General features: G+C 40.7%; 1 protein-coding gene across 3 annotated transcripts in view; it reads right to left on the bottom strand.

Moving 5' to 3' along the window:
• LOC113068638 (IQ motif and SEC7 domain-containing protein 1-like) overlaps positions 1-22,557 on the bottom strand; it is a 109,198-nt gene that overhangs the window by 75,953 nt on the left and 10,688 nt on the right. Inside the window, exon 1 of one of the 3 annotated variants that reach the window (XM_026241422.1) lies at positions 4,597-5,094. The exons of the other annotated variants lie outside the window; for them this stretch is intronic. Coding sequence (XP_026097207.1) covers positions 4,597-4,643 — 47 coding nt within the window. The 5' untranslated portion in view covers positions 4,644-5,094. Of the gene's footprint in view, positions 1-4,596; positions 5,095-22,557 lie in introns of those variants that run through there. 3 annotated transcript variants of the gene reach the window in all.

The raw sequence follows: 22,557 nt of genomic DNA, 5'->3' as shown, positions 1-22,557 counted from the left end.
TTTGTGCACAATACACTCAGTTCTCTATCTTTGTAATAGAGGTGCACATTTGAGGATCGACACTCGGCTGTATTCATAAGTTCTAGCCCTACAGTTGTGTTCTTCCAGTGTTTATAGACTGCACTTGTAAATGAACTACTGCAGGAAGATTTCCGTCTGTCCTACATGTGAATGCAACGGCATACACAATGATGTTTATTAACCCAGAGAAACACACTATTCCCTCAGTAGACAGATGCATGGATGGACGGACAGATGGATGCGTGTAGCTCTTTGTGAGAGAGGACAGATCCTTGTCATTCCTGCTATCTTGAAGGACTGCCGCTTCCAGATGGAGGACAGCAGAACTGATGCAGCATGCTATCATCCCTGTGAGAGAAGCACACTATAAGAACAGCATGTGAATGTGACGCACTGCACCCTCTAGGCCAGCACTTCTCAGCAAGCATTGCTTCAGGACTCAGGATTTTATGTCAGACGTCACGTGGCAGACCAAACACGTCATCAGAATTGTTTATCATATAAAGGTGAACAAAATGTTCTGACCTTGAACGCATATGGATACAATTTTGTAGTCGATATTCGACCAAATTATTTTGGCACATTTATTGAATGCGAAAGATGATTTTTTGAAGAATGTGAACTGCATATGGATAAATTTTTGTTGTTGACATTCAACCAAACTATTTTGGCACATTTATTGAATGCGAAAGATGATTTATTTGAAGAATGTGGGTAACCAAACAGTTTCTGGTCCTTGACTGGTTACCCACATTCTTGAAAATATCATCTTTTATGTAAAAAGTTTTGGAAAAACAAAATGTGAGTAAATGATCACAAAATGTAAATTTTTGGGGTTGAACGATCCCTTTAACATGACTAATTAGACTAAATAAGAAAATGTATCATTTTGTTCACCAGAAGTGCAATTTAGCAATATATTTAATGTAGACTGGGTGGTATTTTTTTTCCTTTTGTAGTTTGGTTTATTGTTGGCATCTGCATCATTTGGCCTCTAATAAATGTGCCAAAATACCCAAGAGTTGGTCAGATGTCAAGTTTTTTCCACTGGTTGTATTTTATTTCTCAAACAGATCTGAGACTCATTTTAGGGTGGGTTGAGAACCGCTGGCCTAGAGATCCTAAAGCACATCTCATCTGACTTCTCTCCATGCTGTTTACTGAAGCATGCTTTATAGATCTATATTTCTATAGACCAATCCCAGTGTCAGCAGCACATGTGCATTACATGATGGCAGAAAACCAGTCAGCATGTTGTATCCAAAAACTAGCTAGCCAAGTCACTATGAATTTAAGAGATAATTGTTCTAACATTTTTAATGGTTTATCTGCTTATTTTATCTACTATATTCACTGGAACAAATCATGACCACAATTTACATTATAAGAAACTAAAAAACTAGTAAATTGTGTCCACAAATAAACAGGATGTGGTACCAGATTCTTACAGAAAAGAAGTGAAGGTTAATAAAGATGCGACCCACAAAAAATGTATGGTCTGCTTTGGGAGAGAGAATGTGTTGATCACTGGATAACAATGAGCTTATGCTTTGAGTGTACATATTTGGGTCATTTTTGCAAGTTTGGTGTGTGACATTGACAAAAGATTGGTCTATAACACATGGTTCACATCATTTTTTTCCAATTTCAAAAATAAGCTAATAAAATTCCAGTTCATGAGAATAATAGGACAAACAACAGACTAGAGAGCAAACGGAGCCACATTCAAAGATTTAACAGGCTACATTTACACAGAGATTCACAACCGACAGAAAATCGCAAACACTGAAATTATTCACAATGCTCATATTTCAATTAGGCAAAATCATAATTTAAAAAAAAACTGCCTTTTTGTTGGTTGTTTAAATAATTTGGATTGTAATTTTATCTAATCATCTTCTTGTTGAAATTCTTTACATTTAAATTTCAATCAAATCACATGACATTTCAAAGGATGTTATTCTCGTTAATCCTTATCAAACAGTTTGATATAGAAAAAAACAACATTCATTCTTGTGAACTGGAACTACAATAAACAATAAACACAGGAGAAAAGAGTCACATCACATATCAGAATATTCGTCCTGACACTACAGATTCACAAATGTCATGTATATGTCTTCAAATACCCCAATGCAAAGATTTCAAGTTTGTTAAACAACAACTATATTTGTTTGTTTTTTTTACCATTAAATGGTTAAGAAATTCAGGTTCTGTAATTGTGAACCACTAAAATATTCAAACTGCTACTCTTCCATCATATTATTTGTGATACTGTACTGCCAACAATATTATTATTGACAACTTGTGTTATGCATAAAACCTTCCAAATGACTTTAACAGAGATCAAACAAACTCAGAACATTATGCAAGATCTAATTACATTGAGTGTGATCAGAACACATTCTGTCAGTCTAGAGAGTGAGTTCTGGCCTCTTACCTGCACTCAGAGAGAGGAGCAGGTACAGCTAGCTGCTTAGAGCACAATGGCGAGGGACAGCAGTACTGGTGCAAAGCATTTACACACCTACGACACAAGGAGAAACAAAGACGTCATCTACTCGACTCTACAGACACACTTCAGCCCATCACGTCTTGCAGTACTCTGGCCAAGGTGTTAAGATGATGATTCACATAGAAATTCATTCTCATTCAGAATCTGATGAAGTCAGGAAAATCAAATGATTTTCTTCTGTTTCCTTTCCATTATTAGGTGAACTGAAATCATCTCCAGATAACTTTACGATCACTCTCATCTTGTGAAACACTTCTGAACTGTTTGCTGCGTAAATGGTTGTGTTTGTGTCTGATACTGATGAATAAATGACAGGTGAAGATGTGAGTTTATTTCTCCATGAGTACTCAGGTCTTCATGTAGCTCTGCACCAGACTGCTGTCACATACACAACGCCACTGCTTCAGTCACAGATATCCATACACTTGAAACAGGTAACAGGAATAGTTCACAAATAGAGCTTCAATGTCACTCATACATTTAGATGTTTGTCAAACAAAATCACTTCTCATGGGCGATCATGCAAAAAAAATAAAAAATACATCCACAGGAAAAAAAAAATGGATACAAATATTGATGATATCATCTTGGCCACCTAATGTCAAGTGGGAAATTATGTCCCTGGCTGTAATGTAATGTAATGTATGTATATATATATATATATATATATATATATATATATATATATATATATATATATATATATATATAAAGATGAGGTATTTTGCATTGTCCCAAAACTCCTGTTTATATCATATTATTATATTATAATATTAATAATATTATGTATATTTAAAAAAATACATTGTGTATGTTGTCATTATTGTTATTATTATCATTATCATCATCATCATCATCATCATCATCATCATCATTATTTTATACCCATAATAATATATAAATCACAACATTCTGGCCTCTTTGTGCAGCCCTATGAACAAACACAGCAAACCTGTATTATTTTATTTTATTTTATTTTTTTGCATATTTCAAATATATTTTTTATCAGAAAAATCACAAATAGATTTTTCCCAGAAACCGTGCAGTCCTAAATACACGTAAAGAGAATAAAGCCTTAGAGCAACAATACCAGTCATACAACACAAAATAACAAACTAAATATATTTTTGATTATAACGAAAACTGGATGCCACTGGCTGACATACAAATGCAATGTGATGAGGTCTTGGGACAACAATATAGCATACTACTAACTAAAATGTTTATCTTAGCACACTTCACACTGTTTAACATGATATTTCTGTTTATGCTATTTCTTCAAAAATAGCTGGCAGTTAAAAGTATGCACTGTGCAGCACAACCAGGACACTGGTATTCCTTGACCACCTTGAATTAGTGATTCACGAGCGAGGAGAGAGAACAAAACAAAACGCTGGACGAACATTCATTCTCAGGTGAACTAACCCTTTAAGCCAATGAATTAATGCTAAAGTGCCCTTTAGTTTAACCTCAGTCACCTTGAGAGGACTGAATCTCCAATAAACGCTCACACATCTCTGATGCTGTTTTCAAATGCTTATTGTACGCTTTATATGCTGACAAGAACAAGAATAAACAAAGTGCAAAAATAAAAATCTAAAGCTTCAAAAAGGTTTTTGCAGTTATTTGTGGGACAGATGGCCAGACTGAACGCTGCACATGAAGGAGAAATGCATCCAAAGACCACAGTTCATAGCAGCATAATGTGCTTGAAGCATGTGAAATCGCGTCATAATGCACATCAGCTACAGCCAAACACACACACACACAGGGTCACAGCCCCTGGTGTTTACAGGACACATGGAAACACCTCAGCTCAGCAGAGCAAACACAGAGCTATCACTGCCATTTACTGCACAGCTCATCCTGAACACATTATGAGTACAAACAAATGTGTGTGAAGAACGCTGCCTCACCATCATGACATTAGTCCATCATCACAAGCGCCCTGTGGAGCATACACACAATCTCAAGCAGTCTCCATGTAAAACACATGACGCAGCACCGCGGTGAACATCTGGAGAGCGCTGTCATGCATGCAGACTGCATCTGATACTCACATCATGCTGAGCCTGTGTGCCATGGCCGTGGGTCTGCGTGCACCCATGTGCTGTACACTTGCTCATTCACGCTTCTCACCGCTACTGCGCTGCGCTCCTGGCCCGTGATGTCACACGCGCATCACACACTTACATACGCAAGATGTGGTTTGTTACAAGCTGTGGGGGAGCATGCACTGACGCCATGCAGAACAAGGAAATGAAATTGTATGTGTGTGTGTGTGTGAGAGAGAGACATCTAAACGTGTAAGACATGCTCTGCCTCCTCCATCTGCAGCCTTTAGTACAGTCCACAGCCAAGGCAGATGATTGGCTCTCTGGTGTCCATAGAAACAGGAGGAGAGAGACCCTGAATGCAGAGCCCATTACACACGTAATAATACATCAACATCACAGCCAGAGGTCAAGCAAGGAACAGAGAGAATCACTTTCTGTTCTGAGAAATTAAACAGCACGGCCAGTAAATTGATCATTTGTGAATGTCAATTCCATGTGTGGCACTGCCATGAATATAATGTCACTATCTGAAAAATGTAAATGGTCCTAAAAAAAAAGAAAAAAAAAAAAAAAAGAAAAGAAAATAGAGGTGTGCATGAAACCTGTCCACTAAACAGAATTATTATTATTACCCACCACCTGTCCGCTGTTGATTAACTATCAAACATATGTTGGTGCTACTGCTGTTAAATTGCAACATCACATGAAATTAAATCAAATAAATGTCACTTAATTCCAAAGAAAACTTAAAGGTACATGTCTGTAATGGTCCAGACTTCACTTGAGAAACTAATGGCACTTGACTGGTGTTTATGAATCATACTGAGCTGTTGTTCTGTACACATCCACTGCTGCTGGACATACTGTAGGATAAACAGAGCTGGAAATGTGAACAAAAAAAAGGGATTAAAGGGTCCAATTGAGGTTACATGCTAAATATGGGACACAACTAAATATAACATTTTTGGTAATTAAAATTTGTTAAGAAAACTTTTGCTGAGTTTTGTTGGATCAGTGTCTTATTTTTGAAGACTAAACATACTGAATCTGTGTTTTTCGGGCACTGGAATGTCTGTGCATTACTGTATGTACTGTAATCAGTCGACTGTCACTGCAGTGTGAACTGGCTTTCAGATTTAATATGGAAAGGAAACTACAGAAAAAAGACTGTGATCGTTTTTAGTAATGCTGATTATGTGCGGTTTGAGAAGCGAGTAATTTCCATTGGTGTATGGCATGAATATTATATCTTCTACTACTCGTCTAACCATTTGCAATGTTTGATCTCCTCCACAGTGTTTTAAAATACAGTCAAGTCAAGTCACCTTTATTTATATAGTGCTTTAAACAAAATACATTGCGTCAAAGCAACTGAACAACATTCATTAGGAAAACAGTGTGTCAATAATGCAAAATGATAGTTAAAGGCAGTTCATCATTGAATTCAGTGATGTCATCTCTGTTCAGTTAAATAGTGTCTGTGCATTTATTTGCAATAAAGTCAACGATATGGCTTGTAGATGAAGTGAACCCAATCAAGCAAGCCAGAGGGGACAGCGGCAAGGAACTGAAACTCCATTGGTGACAGAATGGAGAAAAAAACGTTGGGAGAAACCAGGCTTAGTTGGGGGTCAGTTCTCCTCTGACCAGACGAAACCAGTATATAGCCACCAGATGGCAGTGCAGTTAAGTACAAGTTTAGAAACTAATGCAGAGATCATGCCAAATAACTTGATCCTGTTTAATATTTTGCCATTATCATCTGTCTCTGTCTGCCTATTTGTGCACTGACACAGTCCTGAGAATGCATTGCAAACTTATATATGACTAATACTTCTCATTGTCGAAATCATAATCTAGATCTAATACTGTCACATGCTGAGCACATGCTGATGCTGAGCTTTTGTTTGATTGCTGTAACTGTGTCTTTAAGATGCATCTGTTATAACATAAGTGTTATTATATTAGATTAGATTCAACTTTATTGTCACTGCACATGTAGGTACAAGGCAACGAAATGCAGTTAGCATCTAACCAGAAGTGCAATAAGCAGTAAGTACAGAATAAAGGTCTATAATATGTACAATAACTATACAGGTAAGTATTATGGACATAATTTACAGATATTAAACACAATGAGCTCCTTGGTCTTATTGGTGTTAAGGAGCAGGTTATTGTCAGTGCACCATGTGGCCAGGTGCTGTATCTCTTCCCTGTAGGCAGACTCATCGTTGTCTGTGATGAGGCCAATCACCGTGGTGTCATCTGCAAACTTGATGGAGTTGGATCCATGCACAGACTTGCAGTCGTGGGTGTAAAGGGAGTAGAGGAATGGGCTCAGCACACAGCCCTGTGGTACGCCAGTGTTAAGTGTGATGGTGGTGGAGTGGTTGTGGCCTGACCGAACATGCTGAGGTCTGTTGGTCAGAAAGTCCATAATCCAGTTGCAGAGGGAGGTGTTAATGTCCAGGTCTCCAAGTTTTGTGGTCAGCTTGGAGGGAATGACGGTGTTAAATGCTGAACTGAAGTCAACAAACAACATCCTAACATACGTGTTGTTATGGTCCAGGTGTGTGAGTGCAGAGTGCAGCACTGTGCATACTGCATCCTCTGTGCTCCTATTTCTGCGGTAGGCAAATTGGTGTGGGTCCAGTGTGGGTGGGAGGCAGTCTTTGAGGTGTGCTAGGACCAGTCGCTCGAAGCACTTCATAATGATGGGTGTGAGTGCTACGGGGCGATAGTCATTGAGGCACGTTGGGGAGGAGTGTTTCGGTACTGGCACGATGGATGTGGACAACATGTTGGCACAGTTGCTTGGGTGAGGGACAGGTTGAAAATGTCTGTGAAGACCCCTGCAAGCTGCTCTGCGCATGCCCTAAGCACACGTCCAGGAATGCCATCCGGGCCAGCAGCCTTGCATGCGTTGATCCGGCTCAGTGCAGTGTGGACATCTGTGGAGGTGAGTTTGAGAGGTTGGTGGTCTGCTGAGGGTGTGATCTTGGTGGCTGTCTCCTTGCTGTCGCTGTTGAAGCGAGCATAAAAGTCATTTAGCTCCTTAAGGAAGGAGACGTCCGTGACCGTTGGAGTGGAGTTGCTTGACTTGTAGTCACTGATGATCTGGATGCCCTGCCACATGCGTCGGGGGTCAGAGTTGGAAAAGTGCTCCTCTACCTTCAGCTTGTAGCAGTACTTGGCCTTTTTGATGCCCCTTTTCAGGTTAGCCCTGGATTTACTGTAGGCCTGAGCGTCGTCTGACCTGAAGGCAGTGTTGCGGGCTTCAGCTTTCATCCATGGCTTCTGATTAGGGTATGTTGTTATCTGTTTTTCTGTTGTTACACTGTCAATGGTGGAGTTGATGTGATCAAGTACAGAGGAGGTGTAGATATCTATGTCCGTGTGAGAGCCACAGGCAGCCTGTGAAGCAAACATACTCCAGACAGTGTGTTGAAACCTGTCTTGAAGTAAAGAGTCTGCTCCAGTTGGCCACACTTTGATGGTCCTCACTTATGGCTTCACACGGTTGATGAGGGGTGAATACTTAGGGGTGAGAAACAAAGAAAGGTGATCAGACTGTCCGAGGTGGGGGAGGGGGTTTGCGATGTAAGCTCCATTAATGTTTGTATAAACATGATCCAAAGTTTTGTCTCCTCTGGTGTGGCAGGAAACATGCTGGTGAAATTTGGGGAGTACTGTTTTTAATTTGCAGTGATTAAAATCACCCGCGACAATAAAAGCAGCCTCTGGGTGAGCAGTCTGTTGTTTACTAATGGCTGCATGAAGTTCGTTCAAAGCAAGCTTGGCATTAGCATCCGGTGGAATATAGACTGCGGTTATTATGGTGGAAGTGAACTCCCGTGGCAGATAGAAAGGTCTACATTTAACCATGCGAAACTCTAGGTTAGCTGAGCAGTGTCTCCCAACAATGACAGTGTTCGTACACCAAGCTTTGTTGACATAAATGCACAATCCACCACCTCTTGTCTTGCCGGAGTCATCTGCCGTTCTATCTGCCTGGAGCGTGTAGCGTCCGGCTAGCTCAATAGCATTGTTGGGTACGTCGCTGTGTAGCCATGTTTCTGTGAAAACCATGACATTGCAGTCCAGAAGTCTCTTACTGTGGGTGATGTAGAGTCGTAACTCATCCATTTTGTTCACCAGTGACCGCACATTAGCGAGGAAAATGCTGGGTAAAGAGAGAATCAGGGTCTATATATATATATATTTTTTTTTAATGGGGTAGCTGTGGCCTAATGGTTAGAGAATCTGGACTTGTAACAGGAAGATCGCAGGTTAGAGTCTCAGTGCTGGCAGGAGTTGTAGGTGGGGGGGGGGGGGGGTGGGATGGTGGGGGTTAATGAACAGTGCTCTCTTCCACCCTCAATACCCATGACTGAAGTGCCCTTGAACAAGACACTGAACCCCCAGTTGCTCCCCGGGTGCTGGATATATAGCTTCCCACTGTAACGATCGAGACACAGGAAAACAAAGAGAGAGATCCAAGTGCAGGTATGTCTTTTATTGGGGTAATCCAAATCGTTATCCAGTCCAGGGAGGGGTCAAAACCAAAATAGCCAATCAACATAAACAGACACAAAACACACGGGCAAGAACAAGACTAGAATTGTTGTGATAACTACAAGGACTCCATGACACATACTAAAACAGATAGGGTATAAATACACAGGGAGATGACAACGCTAATGGGGAATTGACTGAGTGCAATGATTAATGACTAGTGACAGCTGAGTGCAATGAGGAGACAGAGATCGTGGGGAATGTGGTTCAGGATGTTACAGAAACCGTGGGGAAGGAGGACATCTAGTGGTTACCCAGGGAACACAAACCAGACACTGTGACAATACCCCCTCACCACGGAGTGGCTTCCAGACACTCCAAGACATGACTGACAAAACAAGAGACCAGGAGGGAGGAGGACAGGTGAAGGCTCAGGGGGAGGGACGGAGGGCCAGGAAAAATGGGGAAACCAGAGACAAGAGGAACATGTAAATTGGGGAACAGAGACCAGAAGTGCAAACACAAAACAGGGAGACCAGGAGGGAGGTGGACCAGCGGAGGATCAGGGGGAGGGACGGAGGGCCAGGCTCACAGAGGGGAACAGAGACAGGAAGTGAACAAAAACAACAACAATAACAATACCACAACGGAAGATCAGGGTGGGTCAGGGCGTTCAGGGACCCAGGACAGTGCCGACCAGGCAGGATTCCAGGGTGGAGCAGAAGACCACCACATCCGTGTGGTCGAGACAGAGGCCCATCCGGGAGGCGCAGAGGACCACCACGTCTGTGTCGTCGAGACTGAAGCCCCCCAGGGTGGAGCAGAAGACCACCACAACCGTGTGGTCGAGACAGAAGTCCCCCAGGGCAGAGCAGAAGACCACCACATCCGTTTGGTCAAGACCGAAGCCCACCAGGGTGGCGCAGAAGACCACCACAGTGGGATCGAATTGACAGGAGAGCAAGTCTGGTTGGGCAAGTCTGAAACAGAGAACATGAACAAGTTAAGGGTAGCCTCCGTGGACACGACAGGATCAGTCGAGTGCTCAGAGAGTTCGGCTGAGACGTGACGAGGCTCTGGAAGTTCCACAGAGGCGAGGAGAGACTCTGGTAGTTCAGCAGAGACGTTGAGAGGCTCTGGTAATCCCATGGTGTTTAGACTGGATTCCAGAAGATCAATGCTGACTTGACTCTGCTCATGAAGATCATTGGTGACTTGCATTTGTTCATGAAGATCATTGGTGACTTGCATTTGTTAATGAAGATCAATGGTGATTTGCCTTTGTTCATGAAGATCATTGGTGACTTGCATTTGTTCATAAAGATCATTGGGGACTTGCATTTGTTCATGAAGTTCATTGGTGACTTGCATTTGTTCATGAAGAGTTAACAATTTAATTGAGGTTCAACAAATAAAAAACAAATGCAATATGGATAAACAAATGATAAAGATTGGCTTATTGAATATCAGATCCATTTCTACGAAAACACTTTTTGTAAATAATATGATAACTGATCATAATATAGATGTGCTCTGCTTGACAGAAACCTGGCTAAAACCTGATGATTACATTATTTTAAATGAGTCCACCCCCCAAGATTATTGTTATAAACACGAGCCGCGTCTAAAAGGCAAAGGGGGAGGTGTTGCTTCAATTTATAATAACGTTTTCAGGATTTCTCAGAGGGCAGGCTTCAAGTATAACTCGTTTGAAGTAATGGTGCTTCATATAACATTATCCAGAGAAACCAATGTTAATGATAAATCCCCTGTTATGTTTGTACTGGCTACTGTATACAGGCCACCAGGACACCATACAGACTTTATTAAAGAGTTTGGTGATTTTACATCCGAGTTAGTTCTGGCTGCAGATAAAGTCTTAATAGTTGGTGATTTTAATATCCATGTCGATAATGAAAAAGATGTATTGGGATCAGCATTTATAGACATTCTGAACTCTATTGGTGTTAGACAACACGTTTCAGGACCTACTCATTGTCGAAATCATACTCTAGATTTAATACTGTCACATGGAATTGATGTTGATAGTGTTGAAATTATTCAGCCAAGTGATGATATCTCAGATCATTATTTAGTTCTGTGTAAACTTCATATAGCCAAAATTGTAAATTCTACTTCTTGTTACAAGTATCGAAGAACCATCACTTCTACCACAAAAGACTGCTTTTTAAGTTATCTTCCTGATGTATCCGAATTCCTTAGCATATCCAAAACCTCAGAACAACTTGATGATGTAACAGAAACTATGGACTCTCTCTTTTCTAGCACTTTAAATACAGTTGCTCCTTTACGCTTAAGAAAGGTTAAGGAAAACAGTTTGACACCATGGTATAATGAGCATACTCGCACCCTAAAGAGAGCAGCCCGAAAAATGGAGCGCAGCTGGAGGAAAACAAAACTAGAGGTATTTCGTATTGCTTGGCGGGAAAGTAGCATATCCTACCGAAAAGCATTAAAAACTGCTAGATCTGATTACTTTTCTTCTCTTTTAGAAGAAAACAAACATAACCCCAGGTATTTATTCAATACAGTGGCTAAATTAACGAAAAATAAAGCCTCAACAAGTGTTGACATTTCCCAACACCACAGCAGTAATGACTTTATGAACTACTTTACTTCTAAAATCGATACTATTAGAGATAAAATTGCAACCATTCAGCCGTCAGCTACAGTTTCGCATCAGACCGTGCACTATAGACCCCCTGAGGAACAGTTCCACTCATTCTCTACTATAGGAGAGGAAGAATTGTATAAACTTGTTAAATCATCTAAACTTACAACATGTATGTTAGACCCTATACCATCTAAGCTCTTAAAAGAGGTGCTTCCAGAAGTCATAGGTCCTCTTCTGACTATTATTAATTCCTCATTGTTATTAGGACATGTCCCCAAAACCTTCAAACTGGCTGTTATTAAGCCTCTCATAAAAAAGCCACAACTTGACCCCAGAGAACTAGTTAATTATAGACCAATCTCGAATCTCCCTTTTCTGTCCAAGATACTAGAAAAGGTGGTATCCTCACAATTATATTCCTTCTTAGAGAAAAATGGTATATGTGAGGATTTCCAGTCAGGATTTAGACCGTATCATAGTACTGAAACTGCTCTCCTTAGAGTTACAAATGATCTGCTCTTATCATCTGATTGTGGGTGTATCTCTCTATTAGTTTTATTGGATCTTAGTGCTGCGTTTGACACATTTGACCACAACATTCTTTTGCATAGACTTGAACACTTTGTTGGCATCAGTGGAAGTGCATTAGCATGGTTTAAATCGTACTTATATGACCGCCATCAGTTCGTAGCAGTGAATGAAGATGTATCATATCGATCACAAGTGCAGTATGGAGTACCTCAAGGCTCAGTTCTAGGGCCGCTACTCTTCACGCTTTATATGTTACCCTTGGGAGATATCATCAGGAAACATGGTGTTAGCTTTCACTGTTATGCTGATGATACGCAGCTCTATATTTCCTCGCAGCCCGGTGAAACACACCAATTTGAAAAACTAATGGAATGCATAGTCGATATAAAAAATTGGATGACGAGTAATTTCTTACTGCTAAATTCAGAAAAAACAGAGGTGTTAATCATAGGGCCTAAAAACTCTACTTGTAATAACCTAGAACACTGTCTAAGACTTGATGGTTGCTCTGTCAATTCTTCGTCATCAGTTAGGAACCTAGGTGTGCTACTTGATCGCAATCTTTCCTTAGAAAGCCACGTTTCTAGCATTTGTAAAACTGCATTTTTCCATCTCAAAAATATATCTAAATTACGGCCTATGATCTCAATGTCAAATGCAGAAATGTTAATCCATGCATTTATGACTTCAAGGTTAGACTACTGTAATGCTTTATTGGGTGGTTGTTCTGCACGCTTGGTAAACAAACTACAGCTAGTCCAAAATGCAGCAGCAAGAGTTCTTACTAGAACCAGGAAGTATGACCATATTAGCCCGGTCCTGTCCACACTGCACTGGCTCCCTATCAAACATCGTATAGATTTTAAAATATTGCTTATTACTTATAAAGCCCTGAATGGTTTAGCACCTCAGTATTTGAATGAGCTCCTTTTACATTATACTCCTCTACGTCCGCTACGTTCTCAAAACTCAGGCAATTTGATAATAACTTGAATATCAAAATCAACTGCGGGCGGCAGATCCTTTTCCTATTTGGCGGCTAAACTCTGGAATAACCTACCTAACATTGTTCGGGAGGCAGACACACTCTTGCAGTTTAAATCTAGATTAAAGACCCATCTCTTTAACCTGGCATACACATAACATACTAATATGCTTTTAATATCCAAATCCGTTAAAGGATTTTTAGGCTGCATTAATTAGGTAAACTGGAACCGGAACACTTCACATAACACCGTACTTTCTACATCATTAGAAGAATGGCATCTACGCTAATATTTGTCTGTTTCTCTCTTGTTCCGAGGTCACCGTGGCCACCAGATCCAGTCTGTGTCCAGATCAGAGGGTCACTGCAGTCACCCGGATCCAGTACGTATCCAGACCAGATGGTGGATCAGCACCTAGAAAGGACCTCTACTGCCCTGAAAGACAGCGGAGACCAGGACAACTAGAGCCCCAGATACAGATCCCCTGTAAAGACCTTGTCTCAGAGGAGCACCAGGACAAGACCACAGGAAACAGATGATTCTTCTGCACAATCTGACTTTGCTGCAGCCTGGAATTGAACTACTGGTTTCGTCTGGTCAGAGGAGAACTGGCCCCCCAACTGAGCCTGGTTTCTCCCAAGGTTTTTTTTCTCCATTCTGTCACCGATGGAGTTTCGGTTCCTTGCCGCTGTCGCCTCTGGCTTGCTTAGTTGGGGTCACTTCATCTACAGCGATATCGTTGACTTGATTGCAAATTAAAACAGACACTATTTCAACTGAACAGAGATGACATCAATGAATTCAATGATGAACTGCCTTTAACTATCATTTTGCATTATTGAGACACTGTTTTCCAAATGAATGTTGTTCAGTGCTTTGGCGCAATGTATTTTGCACTATATAAATAAAGGTGATTGATTGATTGATTGATGAAGATCAATGGTGAATTGCCTTTGTTCATGAAGATCATTGGTGACTTGGCTTGACTCCGGAGTGTCGACGGTGACTAGCCCTGACTCTGGAAGGTCAATGGTGACTAGCCCTGACTCTAGAAGGTCATCGGTGACTAGCCCTGACTCTGGAAGGTCAACGGTGACTAGCCCTGACTCTGCAAGGTCAACGGTGACTAACCCTGACTCTGGAAGGTCAACGGTGACTAACCCTGACTCTGGAAGGTCAACGGTGACTAACCCTGACTCTGGAAGGTCCCCGAGCACCTGGCTCGACTCTGGAGAGTCAACTGGAACCTGACTCGACTCTGGAGGGTCAACGAGAACCTGACTCGACTCTGGAGGGTCAACGGGAACCTGACTCGACTCTGGAGGGTCAACGGGAACCTCACTCGACTCTGGAGGGTCCACGAGAACCTGAATCGACTCTGGAGGGTCCACGGGAACCTGACTCGACTCTGGAGGGTCCACGGGAACCTGATTCGACTCTGGAGGGTCCACGGAAACCTGACTCGACTCTGGAGAGTCAACTGGAACCTGACTCTACTCTGGAGGGTCAACGGGAACTTGACTCGACTCTGAAGTGGTGCTGGCTCAGCAGACAAGACGTGAACAGTCTCTGGATCAGCAGACGTTACGTGAACACTCCTGGGAATCTCTAGGATTTTGGACAGCATAGAGAAATAATCTTGGGCGCTGGGTTGGCGGCCATCTTGCATGGTGTCGCTGGGCTGGCGCCGACCTTGTGCTGTGGCACTGGGCTGGCGTCCATCTGGCCTCGCGGCGCTGGGCTGGCGGCCATCTTGTGCAGTGTCGCTGGACCTGCGGCCATCATGGGCAATGTTGCTGGGTTGGTGGCCATCCTGGGCAGCGGTGCTGGGCCGGCGGTCATTCTGCGCAGTGGCTCTGGGCTGGTGGCCATCTTGTGCTGTGGCGCTGAGCTGAAGTCCATCTTGCCTCATGGCGCTGGGCTGGCGGCCATCTTGTGCAGTGGCGCTGGACTTGCGGCCATCATGGGGAGTGGCGCTGTGTTGGCAGACGTGCGCTTCCTCTCCCTTCGCCATGGTGAGACGGCGGCTCCGATCCGTCCCACACGAGCGCCGATTTGAAGGGGGGCCATGGTGGAGAGCGATGTTGAACCTCCTCTCGACCACTCACTCCTCTACAACCTCCCCTGATCCCACGAAACACGACCAGACGGGTTCCCTCAAACTGACTCCTTCTCTCCCACTCGGTGGCTGGGGAAGAAACATCAAAAGACATACATACTGGATCTGTGTGTAACGGAGTCCTTCTGTCACGATCGGGACACAGGAAAACACAGAGAGAGATCCAAGTGCAGGTATGTCTTTTATTGGGGTAATCCAAATCGTTATCCAGTCCAGGCAGGGGTCAAAATCCAAAATAGCCAATCAACATAAACAGACACAAAACACACAGGCAAGAACAAGACTAGAATTGTCGTGATAACTACAAAGACTCCGTGACACAGACAGGGTATAAATACACAGGGAGATGACAACGCTAATGGGGAATTGGCAATGATTAATGACTAGTGACAGATGAGTGCAATGAGGAGACAAAGATCATGGGGAATGTGGTTCAGGAAGTGACAGACACCGTGGGGAAGGAGGACATCTAGTGATTACCCAGGGAACACAAACCAGACACTGTGACACCCACTGCATGGTGTCTGTGTTTACGGTGTGTTCACTACTCATTGCTGTGCACTTGGATGGGTTAAATGCCGTGCACCAATTCCAAGTATGGGTTACCGTACTTGTGTACTTGGACGAAGCAACCCACTGACTTGAAATCCCTTAGATCATTCTTGGGATTCTGTGGGTACTACATGCTTTCATAGCTAATTACTCTGCTATAGTCAGACCCCTTACTGAGCTTACCAAGGTATATCTGCCTACTCAACATGTTAAGAAAGCTGCAAAAAGCAAATTGATGTACTTCAAGGAGTCTGAAGCTTTTGCGGTCAGGTGGACGAAAGAATGTACATAGGCATTCCAGAAGATCATCCAGTGTCTTACTAATGCACCTGTGTTGGCATTTGCTGATCCAACCAAGCCCTACATTCTGCATGTAGATGCCAGCCAGAATGGGTTGGGAGCAGTTAAACCAGGAGAACCCAGAAGGGTTAAGACCCATAGCATTTGCCAACCACAAGTTAAAGCCCTCTGAACAACGCTACCCTGTTCATCAACTTGAATTTTTAGCACTCAAGTGGGCAATGGTAGACAAGTTCCATTACTACTTGTATGGTGCATGACTTACAGTAAGAACAGGCACCAAACCCACTTACTTAATAAAAACTCGGGAAAAAGACTCTGCTATTTCTCGAGTAAGATATGCTGTTTCAAAAGGGCAGTGGTCATTACTGTCCAGAGACAAGGATCCTGAAGTACAGCTACTACAGAAAGAGGGATCCAAACTCACTGTAAGGAGAGGCCTATTATTATATATGCTTTGTTCATTCCAATTTACCAGCACGTATACACTCGGATCAAGGCCACGACTTTGATAGCAAGTTATTCCATGAGTTGCTGAAGATGTTGGGGATTCAAAAATCAAGAACGACTCTATACCATCCCCAGGGGGATGCACAGCCAGAACGGTTCTGTCGATGCTTGGGACTCTTGACAAGTCACAGAAGCATAAGTGGAGTCAGCATGTCAGTCAATTAGTACATGCCTAAAATGTCCTCATGTAGGGCAAGAAGCAAGACTCCCAGTTGATCTCTGTTTTTTTGGAAACTTACCAGAAATATGTATTTAAGCTGAGGACAGACCTTAAAAAAGCCCACCAAGTAGCTGCACAGGCTGCAGACAGGAGCCATCAAAGGAACAAAAGACTCCATGATAAGAGGGTTCGAGATCAAATACTTGAAGAAAGGGATCGAGTGCTTATGAGAAATCTAGGAGGAGTCTCAGGAAAAAACAAACTAAGAAACAATAGGAGTTCCTTACCATATGTGGCTGTCAGTAAGATGCCAAACTTACCTATCTACCGTGTAAAACCTGAGAAAGGCAAGGGAACTGTCAAGACAGTACACAGAAATCATTTTCTGCATATCGGATACCTGGTAAGAATGCCAGAAGAGACAGAGGAAGAGATAGTACCTCAGAGACCAGTGACAAGATCCTAAACCCATGAACAAAATCTTCTCAGTGAGACGGGAACTGTGAATGTGCCCGAAAATGTGGAACAAAGTTATGAATAAGATGAAGTATCAATAGATCATGAGTGTCTTGATGCATACATACCTCTGGAGACCCTGGAAGAGCTTCGGAGACTGACAGAATCTCTGTAAATTATTACCACAGCAAAGGGTGTCCATTACTGTAGAGGGTGAGTCATTCAGGAACTGTGACAACAGTGAGGGACAAATAACAGATAATGGTGAAGATATTGGGCAGGAGAAGATTGGTGGAAATCTGAGAAGGGAAGGTCTTATCAATGAAAGAATGCGAGAAGTTGAAAGACCTAACACTCCAGTGGTAGAAAGGAACAACTTGCTTTTTCCTGAAGAGCCTGAGAGTGAAAAGAGTACAAATGGTCTGGAGCCTTCTAGAGAAATTAGGTCTAAAAGGAAAATAAAGCCTGTAGTTAAACTCAGTTATGATGAGTTGGGTAAAGCTACAAACTGCCCAATGTATACTATTACACATGGTATGCCAGTGCACTATAATTTTGTTTCAGAGAGTAAGAGAAGTAATTGTAAAACTGTTTGGTGCCACTGTCTTGCTACTTGTCGTAAATGCAATAGAGAACCTGAGAAGAAAATAATTAAAAACCTGTAAAGGCCCAAAAATTTGATGGGGACCTCAAACATTTAGAAGGGGAGAGTGTAGCCCTAAAAGTGTAGAGACTAAAAGGAGGCTAAATTATATAATATGCTTATTTACGTGGATTTTATTTTTATAATGTTTCATTATAGTGTTTTCATGCATATGCTTATAGTTATATATTTATATATATTTTTATTTAATGTTTAATGGCTTATTTTACATGCTTACGCATCACGTGGGGAGGGGAGAGAATGAGGAAGAAGAGCGGAGAGAGGAGAGAAATTGCGTATGATGTTAGTCGAAGTAAAAGGATGTTCTACATGATAATCCTGTATATCTAGAGTGAATCCTTCATCAGTGATTTGTATTTAGCTAATAAATCCTTTGTTTATAAAGTATTGGTGATATTTAGCCCAGATTACACTCGCAAAAAGCATGTTCATTCCATGGCTCGTGTGGTTATTAGCACGAGTCGGACCGACATTCAACGCAAAGAAGGTGAAACTCCGGGTAACTGGAAAAAGCCCAGAGTTCCTCCATCAACAAGAGACATATCGTCACAACAGATAGTGCTCTGGGTGACCGGAAAAGCCAGGAGTTCCTCTGTTGCTGCGTGGGAGAGAAGGTTTCATCAAACCTCAGGCCTGCAACATAGGGTGTGTGTTGAGTGAGATTGTGAATGTGGGCCCACTTAAGTGAGTTTTGTAACTGAATGTAGTGATTATTTCGTTGGAGAAATCCAAAATTTTAAGATTTTATTATTGAGTTGTACATTTGTACATTTTCCAATTTAATTCCCTAAAGTGTTTAACACTTTTGAAAATAGAAATTTGATATATTTCACATTGTCACTTCTTTTAAAAGATTTGATTTGACATTGTAAAAATTTGTTTACACAGTTTATTTATTTTTGCCTTATTGCTTTACCAAAGTCATTGGGATATTTAAATACATGAACAAAGCCTCTTAAAACCAGTATTGGATTTCATAGTCTTTATTGCTGCTGAAACAGACAAAACACAGATTATACTTGACAGTTAAAGTTGAACATAACATTGAAATAAATACTTACCCGGGCCCCAGCTTTAACATAGCAGGTATTGTTACGGGTTACATTCAAATGTGTAAAAAATGTGTGTTATAAGTCTTAGTGTTATAATAATATATATTTGAAATATTTATGTTGTGTTTTTGTTCATGAAAAGTCAGTTGTTCGTTGAAGATCTAATGATATTAAGAGCCATATTTTAAGAGCAGTGCATTTTGTGTGCATGAATGCCACACAGTTTATCACGTTCGTCCTGGTACAAAAAATAAAAAATAAAATAAATTCACAGTTTGATTTAGTTAAAAGATGCACTCTTCATAACAAAATATCAGGTGTTAGGATCAATTTAGGTCTGCCTTAACAGACTAGTGTCTGTGAATATTAAAATGCAAAAGACTGCTATTTAATTATGAAGTCTGCATATTATGCTCTTTATTTACAATATTTACAATATAATACTTCCCAAAGTAATAATAATTAAAACATAATTTTAAAAGAGTGTTATACAATTATACAGCACCAAACATTGAATGGAATTATTAACTTTAATTTTATTATATTATATTAAAATACTATATACAATGCATTCACGTGATAACCACAGTGTTTAGTATTTCCTGAGAAAAACTGAAAATATAAAATATTTTATAGGGAAGAATCATTTAAAAATGTTGAATGTTTTGTGAATTTAATTTATTAGAAGTGTTTATTGAATATTTAACTAAAAATTAAACTAACTATTGAAATGGAATCCAGAAAAATTTGGGAAAATGTCAAACTGAATTTGGGAAACAATAAAATGGATTCCATAGGGCCTTCGCAGTATTTCTGGTTTGGTGGCCTCTCTCTCTCTCTCTGTTGACCAGCGGCTAACACACTGACAGCTCATCCTATGAGCGTGAAGGACACGCCACTGCCCTGGTATGTATGAGGCTTAGTTTCAGACGGGTTTATTCCTACTGTAGCCAGTGGCATGTTTTTGCATTGAAAAATCCAAAACGCTGTAGTGGGATTTGGAAAAAAAACGTTAAGGACTTTTTTTATTTTCTTTTACTTCTACTACTTTTGACTTGAGCACTGGGTTTACAGAATGCCATGTCATTCTCGAAACACTGCAAAAGACCTGAGACACGAGTGTAAAGGTATTGCACAGTAGACTGGAAAAGTGTGTGAAAAACTCTTGACGTGGCTTAATAATGTTCAAAAACAGCAACTTTCTCTTACATTTCACTTGTCATAAACACTATACTTCTGAGACAACCACACTGTAATCAAAGCGAATATTTTCATGTTTAACTTGGCTTATGCATTAAAATAGTCATATTAAAAGTTCAAACTCTGCACAAGAGCCCAGAATATGCAATATGCAAGTTTGATGTCTTTACCTCCTACTGTAAAAAACAAAAAACAAAACAAAAGTGGCAACATGCAATTTAAACTTTGTGCAATTTATGCCTGTTCTTAATCTTACATTGTTTTGTTGGTGTAGCCTATATATTTATAATGTTAAATAACATTTTTTTAATAAAACAAATTAATTTAGATGTTACCGAAGCATATTTTTATGTTATCATTACACTTAATGTGGATTAATGCATGCACACATTAAAAGACCACATTCACTAAAGCGACATCTTGGTGATGCAAACTATGAATTTGCTCTGGGCCCTTGCTGTGCTTCACTGATGAAGACCTGTGCCAAATGGCAGACGCTTTAGAGGTTCAGTACACTGATGGCTTGTCACCAGACTGCCATGCAATTGCTGTCATTCCTTCTAGAAATTGAAAGTGATCAACGCACAGTGTTACAAGAAACACTGTTCAGTTCTGCAGAGCACAGAGAAAGGCCGTTTAGTGATGCTTATGCAGTGTTTGAACTGAGACGTGTGCTGGCCATTAGCCCACATGAACTTTACCGAGCTTACTGTTAAATAAAATATGTACCTGGGGCCTACAACAGATATTTGTGTATTATAATCCTCCTGCTGTTGCTAAAATAAGTCAATATCAGAGCAGCGGTTCATTTGCATTTGCATCATAAACTATAGCCTATTTCCTGCAGAGATTTCAGTCGGTCTAAAAAGCAATATCAAAATCACGTAATATAGCCTAATGTTATTCAATAACAACAGCAAATGCATCAATACAATCATAAATCACCACATTTATTACTGTTAAATCAGTTATGTGTATGGGGAGATGGACAGTAATGTGTTGCAGCAGGTGCAAAAATAATTTTCATACATGACATGATTGCTGGTCGGAAGGCCCCATCTCGTCCTTTGCAAGCAAGGGCCTCACAGATGTGCAGATCACATCACATCAACACACTGGACTATCTTCTCATCACATTCACTGTAATATGTACATTTTATTAAATTTAATTAATATAATACAGTAATACTGGTCTGATGCTGTCACAGTTTGTCTGAGAAACAAGTCTATTCATTTGGCTTATTAGCTGTAATTTCTTAAGTGGTCATGAGTGATATAACTGTCATATATGACTGTCCCAAAACAGTCGTATAACTGCAAAACACGATGAGTCTCGACCCTCATTCTGACCCTCTTGTTGATTACGCTGTAAATGCTTTTGATAGTGCTCTACCTTTTTAATCAAACCTGAAACCCTTCTTTAGGAAATGAATGGCTGTTGTAGCTCTATGTGTGTGTTATTTAACAATCTGATGTGATCTCACAAGACATAAGATGACTGAATTACTAGAACTGAAACTAGACAGCATCCCAGTAAACTCAAATCAGTGAAACCTGCTGAAGCAGTGAAAAACAAATCCATGAAATATCCAGAAAACTTCAGGTCACCTTCAAGTCTCACATCTGGAAGAATCTAAGGGCTGCATGAACATTTCTTCACACATTCAGAGAGAAGTCATGTTGAAATGTTTGGTACTGTCAATGCAGCCCACACATCAATATAAAGTCACCACTTCAATTTCTGCAATAAAAGCTGCACGATGTACAGATATCAGAACTAATAAACTCATCTCAGCCTCAGCCAACACACCCAGAGACCACCAGCCTGTTCACTCACTGTATGATACATTACACCTGCCAAAATCACTAGCTCCAACCATACCAAAAGATGCGTTGAAAGGTTTACTGTATATCCAGTAGGCAATCATGAACTATAAAATTAGTTTTCAAGGTTAGTATCCAGCTCTAATCTTTGAATAAAGCAAAGCTAAATGATCTGTAAATTATGTAATGTTATTTCTACTATATATAAATACATTTCTTTTAATGCATTTTTTTATTCAATTTAATATTATAAATGTAACTCTTCATGTCGGCAAACCCAAATGCCCACAAGCAAAAAGTGTTTCTGTGAAAGCTTAAGAAAAAGCAAAGGTTTGAGCACCAGGGCTGATGTGATTTCTCACAGCACCAGTGATATTTGTCATGTAGTAGCAACATTGCATGTGTGTCTTTTCAAAAAATAAAAGTTATTAGCATTAGGTAAATCTAGCTGATCACTAAT

This window comes from Carassius auratus, linkage group LG48F (genome assembly GCF_003368295.1).
Source record: "Carassius auratus strain Wakin linkage group LG48F, ASM336829v1, whole genome shotgun sequence".
NCBI lineage: Eukaryota > Metazoa > Chordata > Actinopteri > Cypriniformes > Cyprinidae > Carassius > Carassius auratus.
Note: the sequence above shows the minus strand (reverse complement) of the source record. Positions and strands in the feature narration are given on the sequence as shown.